The sequence below is a fragment of the Phalaenopsis equestris genome, unplaced genomic scaffold (assembly GCF_001263595.1).
Source record: "Phalaenopsis equestris unplaced genomic scaffold, ASM126359v1 Scaffold000761, whole genome shotgun sequence".
Taxonomy (NCBI): Eukaryota; Viridiplantae; Streptophyta; class Magnoliopsida; order Asparagales; family Orchidaceae; genus Phalaenopsis; species Phalaenopsis equestris.
Genome location: NW_018165201.1, coordinates 186,795 through 194,373, shown reverse-complemented (window position 1 = coordinate 194,373; position 7,579 = coordinate 186,795). Strand labels below are relative to the sequence as shown.

The window sequence follows — 7,579 nt, the reverse complement described above, 5'->3', positions numbered from 1 at the left end:
AAAACATTCAGGTGTTGAATATATATATATATGTTTTATCAAATTCCATCATTTGATCTCCTAAAATCTACTCAAATTCTTTCTTTTTGGCTAAGTTTGATCCAAATTCGGCTGTTCTGATTCTTAAACCTCGCTATTAAGACTCCCATGCCCGTCTCTTCATCTTCAGACCCACAATAAAAAAAAAATCTTAATTTTTGGTCCTGCACAAAGGTCGAACACCCGCCAACCCCCGCGTGAAAAAAAGCTCTATCAACTGAGTTGCACTTATTTGCTTCAACATATAGAGGTTTATATTATTTTTATATAAATTCTCGTAGTAATATAATATATTCTCATACTGAAATCTTGATATTTTCAGTTGGGGGCAAATGATACATCTCCAACAAATCTCTATAATCCGACATAAATCTCGAGGCATGACATAGATCTCAAAACAATTTTTTTAGCAAAAATATTCAAACCTTGGTAAAAACTCATATGGAGCCCCGATTTTAACAGACTTACAGTCAAACTGACCGATTTGACAAAAATAATCCAATGTTACCAAAAAATAGTCTAATCCGAGTCAAATCAAGCTCAGATCAATTCATTAAACCACTCTTGAAAGTTTTCTAGACATATTTAGAAGGTTAAACAAATGCCTAATCTAGAAAGTTTATAATTGAATCGAGCGTCTCGATATGACGAATCCAACAAGCCCAAAATTGCTCAATTCCGACATCATTCAGCACTCAAATGTCCATTAAACGCCTTCTAATCGAAGGAATCACTCTGGACCGTCCGATCAAAGTGGTTTATATTTCCGCATTCATTGCACCCATAACACTATAATTAGAGCCCCACCCATCTCATGAGAGGAGGTTAGGAGCTGAAGTCAAGCACCACTCCTGTCACAGTTGATTGCCGCTTTCCGCCGTCGACCACTGCCGACTGCTATCAACACTTGTTAATCGCCGCCGATTACAGCCAACCATCTCCGATCGCCGTTGACCACTGTCGACCGCCGTCAACAACCACCTACCGCCGCCGAGCACTACTGTTACTGTCAGTCACCATCAACCGTCATCGACTGCTAACTACCTTCGATCACTGCCAGTCACCGTCAACCACCACTGACCGGAAGCAGTCAGTTGATCTTGTAATTTGAAAAATTCAGTAACTTTTTGTCGTCTGTGGGACAATGAGTCTCTGTAATATCAACCTATAGTGAATTTTTTTATATGGCCAGTCCGTGTGTTTTTTTTTTTTACGGGTTTTCCACGTAAAAAATTCTGGTGTCATTACTGATTGTTTTCTTTTACCTGAGTGTGCTGAATTCTCGTGCAAAGCTAAGAAGATAATCTATTACTCTACCGCTACAAATTTTCTAGAACGTATCACTGATAATATATTTGAAGTGTTCTTATTAAAAAAGAAAATACATTGTTCCTTCATGTATCTTGGCACCTCCTTTGAGTACAATTTTTCCCTTTGGTACATCTATATACACTCCTTTTGTTTTATCAAGGTTGAGATAATCTGAAATTCGATAGAGGATTATCTTTACACACCCATGTATTTAATAAAGAGGAAACTAAGAAGAGAATTGAGCATTAAAATCAAGTTAATATTACTATCAGTGGAGCATAAGATAATGGAAAAGAGGCACTGAACATTTTTTGTGTAATTACAAATCTTCTCTTTTAATGAAAAAATGAGATCTTTGCTGGGGCTTAACAATAGCCAAAGTCAACTTCTATCTTCTCCCCGGTTGTTCAAAAATTGGATTTTTGCCAGGTAATTTTTTTTCGAAAACAAATCATAAAGCACTCAGTGTAGCGACAGCAAATGAACTACATCATGCTGCAATGGAAGCTAACGTGAAAAGTTTTATGCTAGTGAGAAGTTGTAAAAGACAACTGTATTGTTTTCACAAGAAGCCTATTAAGGTCAAGTCTTTGAAATTGAGAATCAAAATATTTGAGTCATTGGAAGATGAAAAGAAAAATTGCTCGAAGTGAAGCAATCACTATTGCTTTGAAATATATCATAGCAGAGAAAGAAGCTTCCTTGGCAATTCCAAATGCGCTGATCTAGAATAAATATTGAGCTTATTTGAGCTCAGCTACTAAAATTGTTTAGGTTAATGTACTTATTTCAGGCAAAGTAGCAAAGCCATTTATGTTTTAAAGCATTTTACAAACCAATTGAATTGTTTTTCGTCCTGTTTTACCTTGCCTCTCTTTGATATTTATATGATAATAAAGAGGAAATATGTACTTTGTAAGTGAATGGGTTGGTGGATACACTACGAGAGCTTAGCCTTAGTAGCAACTGTCATGCAATGGATCGAGTACTAGGGATTAAAGCCTCATTTCCTTTTGGATAACCGTAATGTTAACCATATTGAACAGAGAAATATTGTAATAGTTTTTCTGCCTGTTTGCTTGTGATTCATTCAAGCATTATCATCAACATTTTCTAAACCTTTATACTTCATCCATGGATCAATGACAATAAGCTGCAAAAAATATGTTTTGTGATGTTAGCTAATATTAAACCATTTCAGTATCGGTCAGAGCTTGGTGAGGGAGGAGGAGTTGATGTTGGACGGTATGATTCCAGTTGCACCCATGTGGTTGTATCTGGGCGTGTTTTTGTAAGTTGCACTTTTTCCAGTTGATTTCACCTCTTTTTCCTGCTATATTTTTGAAGCTTATTTCACAATCCCGTACATCTTCTATATAGGATGATCCCGTTTGTGTAGCAGCGAGGAATGATGGGAAAATTCTGGTCACAGAATTGTGGATTGATGATAGCTTGGGCTTTGGAATGCTTGCAGATTCCACAAAGGTATTTCTATTTGTTCTTTCTTGTAATTTGTTTAGTTGTAACATTTTTTGTTGTGCCTGAGATTTTTTTCTCCAGAATAACCATATGTGCTCTGCTTTCCTTATTTGCATTACACAGGTTTTATATTGGCCTCCTAGAGATTTGAGTGGGATTCCTGGAAGCACGTCATTACACATTTGTTTGACTGGATATCAGAGACAAGAGCGTGATGATATCATGGTATGCAGGATATTTTTTTCGGTGATTTGGTTCAGCTGATGAGAAGTGGGATCCATTTATGGTTCATGATTATCTGTGTCATTTTTGGAGTGTTCTGCCAACATTTGATTAGCTATGCATGTTTGAATTGAGATGTTAGGCTGTTTGCAACCTTGTCATTGTATTGAAACTATGGCTTCGTCACTGGGAAATAGAGGATTCAAGCATTATCATCAACATTTTTTAAGCCTTTATACTTCATCCATGGATCAATGAAAATAAGCTGCAAAAGATGTTATTACGAGATCTATACCAACCAGTTGTGGTATATAGAATAAAAGCAGAAGAATGATCTTTGAAGCGAAAAAATAGAACGAGAAAATTCACATCAGAAAACAGTAACACACAGATTTACGTGGTTCGGCAAATTGCATACATCCACGGAGTTGCAGAGGATTTTACTACTTGAGGAATTTACATTAGTCGATCACCTCGACTTACAAGAGGAATCTCTCACTCTTCGTTGCTCTCTCTGTTCTTCTCTCTCTACACCGAGATACACCAAAGAAACTCTACACCGAGATACACCGAAGAAGAAACACGTACAAGAGAAATAAACCCAATTTCTCTTCTGCTACAAGCCACCAAGAAAAAGCCTAGGGAGAACAATTTTCTTCTTCTTCCTTCTTCCTATACAACAAGGAACTACTCCTTGCACTTCTCTTCCATTACCCCGTGGAAATCTTCATCTGTCCCGAGAAAACCGAAGAACTCAAAAACTGTGACTTCTCATAACTACAAAAGCTAAAGGAGAGCCGCTCTTTTTATCACGAAGAGAAGTGAGCGAAGGGATGATTCCCTTCGCGAAAGAGGAAGGTGGGAGCGGTTAGGGAAGCCGCAGATCGAATCAGCATCGCGACAGAGCGGCGCGACCTTTCGCGATCAGACGAATTCGCGCATGCGGGAGGAGGCAGAGACGGGATCACGATCTTCGCGATCGGGAGAGTGAAGGGGTCCGAATTGGGCTGCAGCGCTAACAATCTCCCACTTGGAGACCGGAACACATGCTACAACATCTGTTTCCTCAAACTGATATCCTCCACTGATGACGTCGCTCTTTTTTTCAGCATGAATCCTCCACCTTGAATCCTCTATCTTGAATCCTCCACCTATGGAACTGAAAACCTCTGTCTTTACTTCAGAAGACCAACTAAAACTGTGCACAACTTCAGTTTCTCAAAAGTAACACCCTTAGTTAACATATCATCATGCTCCACGTAGCTTTGCACCTCCAAGTTATTTCCTGGGTCACTCTTGTCTCTCTTACAACCTTCTTACAACTCCCACTGCATGAGCAATATTCTGCCTATGCTGAAAGTTTTTTTAACAAATCTAGCTTTGTATCTCTTACTGATATCACATTTAGTCTTCACTTGGTACACCCACTTGTTGTGCAATGTCTTCTTCCCTGGTGGAAGTTCTGTTAGCTCCCACTTGCTCGAACTTTCATCTTGCAATATTTCTTCATAGCTCTGTGGTTCTTCAACATCTGTCTGTGGAACAATAGAAATGGGTGCCCCAGACCTACTTTTCTCTTCACTTCCATCACTGCCCTGCACTATGGCCTCTTGTAGATTTCCTACCACATTCAAAGCCCCTAAATCTAATATCAAGTCTTCAATAGAACTATGAACTGCCAACAATAGTACATCTTGTGATTCTTTGGATACCGCATTTGCGCTATCATTCTCCATCTTCTTAGGATTTCTGCAGTTCTTCTTTATGTGGTCAGCCTTGTCACAATTTCAACAGGTTGTCTGCTTATTAAACTTTGATTTTGATCTCCCTATACTTGAGTTCCTGTCATGCCATCTCCCTCTGAAATCAACATTCAGTGCCGAACTCGAACCTAAGACCTCGCCAGAATCTTTACTACGAACTTCCTCAACCAAAATCAAATCATGAATATCATCGTATTTCAGTTTAAATTTACCTGCAGAACTGCTAACTGCTATCCTCATGACTTCCCAACTAACTGACAATGAAGTCAATAAGATCAATGCACATATCTCATCACAAAATCAATTTCCACAGACGACAATTGATTTGTGATAGTATTGAAAACATTCAGGTGTTGAGCAACAGAAATACCTTCCGCCATCTTCAAATTAAATAACTTCTTCATCAAGTGTACCTTGTTATTCGCCGATGACTTTTCATACATACCTGATAAGACTGCCATGAGATCTGCAGTCGTCATTTCCTTGACGACGATGTGTGCAACGGACCTCGATAAAGGGTCCATCGAATAACCCCCAGAACTTGTCGATCCAATAAATTTCATTCAGTTTCATCCGTTCTTTCAGGGCTTTTCCCCAATAACGGAAGATGAAATTTCTTCCCATAAATATAATTCTCAAGTTCTTCTAATAAAGATAATCCTCTATCTGCATTCTCCAATGACCAAAATTTGTGCCATCAAACTTCTTGATCCCCAAAACCTTCATTTCATCTGCAGCCATCATTCTTTCTCAGATCCGAAACCACACTTTGATACCAGTTATTGTTATTACGAGATCTATACCAACCAGTTGTGGTATATAGAATAAAAACAGAAGAACAATCTTTGAAGTGAAAAAATAGAACGAGAAAATTCACACCAGAAAAGAGTAACACACAGATTTACGTGGTTCGACAAATTGCCTACGTTCACGGAGTTTCAGAAGATTTTACTACTTGAGGAATTTACACCGATTGATCACCTCGACTCACAAGAGGAATCTCTCACTCTTCATTACTCTCTCTCTTATTTTCTCTTTGTTTTTCTCTCTCTACACCGAGATAAACCGAAGAAGAAACACATACAAGAGAAATAAACTCAATTTCTCTTCTGCCATAAGCCACCAAGTGAGAACAATTTTCTTCTTTCTATTCAGCAGAACTACTCCTTCCACTTCTATTCCACTGCCACGGGAAACCTTCTGTGAGTAAACCGAAGAACTAAAAAATCGGGACTTCTCGTAACTACAAAATCTAAAGGAGACCCGCTGCTTTGCTTCGCGAACTAGGAAGGCGGGAGCGGTTAGGAAACCACAGATCGAATCGGCATCGCGACGTGACCTTTCGCGATCAAACGAATTCGCGGTGCGGGAGACGGAATCACGATCTTCACGATCGGGAGAGCCAAGGGGTCTGAACCGGGCTCCAACGCTAACAAAAGAAATGTTTTGTGATGTTGGCTAATATTAAACCATTTCAGTACCAATTTACCATATTTGACAGGCATGCATGTTTGATCTCTTTTTTTATGTTTTTAAATATGAGTAATTACTATGTAGTCGATAACTCACGATATGTTAAATAATATATTTTTTAAAGATAAATTGTTGCAATTAGAAAATGAATAGTAGAAGAGAAGATTTATAGAAGATGAAATCAAGATAGTAAAAATGTAATTTCTACTAGATAGTTTTCGTTTATGTTTAATTAATTTTTTTGATTAGTTCTTTTCAAATCATTAGATCATTAGTAGTTAATAATATTAATTGAAAATTGATTTTCATTGTCTGGTCTTTTGATTTTGCCTTGAAAATTTCAAGCACTCTTACGCCATGACAAAAGTGGTTTTAGAGCACACAAAATTTAGGAATAAGTAGTATAGTCATTTCAAGCGAGTCGCTTAAAATGAATGCATGTTGGGATTTCGGCTTTAGCATCTTATGACTGGTTCTTGCTTAAAATGAATGCTAGGGAGTTCGCTTTACTTCTTATACATATGTGGGGGCTCGGCTTTGGCTTCCTGTGGCTTTCCCTGGCTTGAAATATATGTTATAAGAAAACTTGTTTAATTTGGAAAGTCTTGTATCTTGTTTTGAGAATTCAGCTTAACTCTTCATGAGACATCTCCCCTGTTCATATATTTGTTGGAATAATTTCATGCTTAAAATGTTGAGACATGCAGATTGGTTCTTTGGCTTTGGATGGCTTGGTTTTACCTTAAGGTGGCTGAAATTTTAATTTCTGTTAAAGCCTAATTTATATCAATGCTTGGGCCGGTTTTAATCTTGTTGAGCTCTGACTTTTGGCTTTTGAGTTTTCCTTGAGCTCGGTTTGGCTCTGGTTGGGGGCTGGCTTTGGCTTTGTCTCTGGTTGAGGGCTGGCTCTGTTTTTGGCTTTGATTGAAAGATCAGTTTGCTTTGCCTTGCCCTTACCCGAGAGGTGGTTGGCTGGCTTTAATTCCTACTCCTACCCGTGAAACCCATTGGAATTTCTTGAGTTTAATTTATCCCCTCTTGTTGAGTTTGAATCATTTGAATGATTATAGAGGGATTAAATTTGTTACCTTGAGAGATTGGTGATATTTCATACTCTCCTATGTATATCAAAGCTTGTAGGGAATTGAATCAAGTTTGTCATCCCAAAAATTAGGATTACTTTAGTTGCCCTTCGGTGTTTGTCGGGGGAGCGTTGTAGCAGCTATTGGTGCTTCTTCTGTTTTCCTTAGCCGTGAGCCCCCTTTGTGCTCTGGGTTGCCGTAGTCGTGGGC

At 38.4% G+C, this 7,579-nt stretch overlaps 1 protein-coding gene across 1 annotated transcript in view; it reads left to right on the top strand.

Moving 5' to 3' along the window:
- LOC110030960 (BRCT domain-containing protein At4g02110) overlaps positions 1-7,579 on the top strand; it is a 48,794-nt gene that overhangs the window by 7,423 nt on the left and 33,792 nt on the right. Inside the window, exons 2-4 of the mRNA XM_020733965.1 lie at positions 2,552-2,641; positions 2,731-2,835; positions 2,953-3,054. Coding sequence (XP_020589624.1) covers positions 2,552-2,641; positions 2,731-2,835; positions 2,953-3,054 — 297 coding nt within the window. The remainder of the gene's footprint in view (positions 1-2,551; positions 2,642-2,730; positions 2,836-2,952; positions 3,055-7,579) is intronic.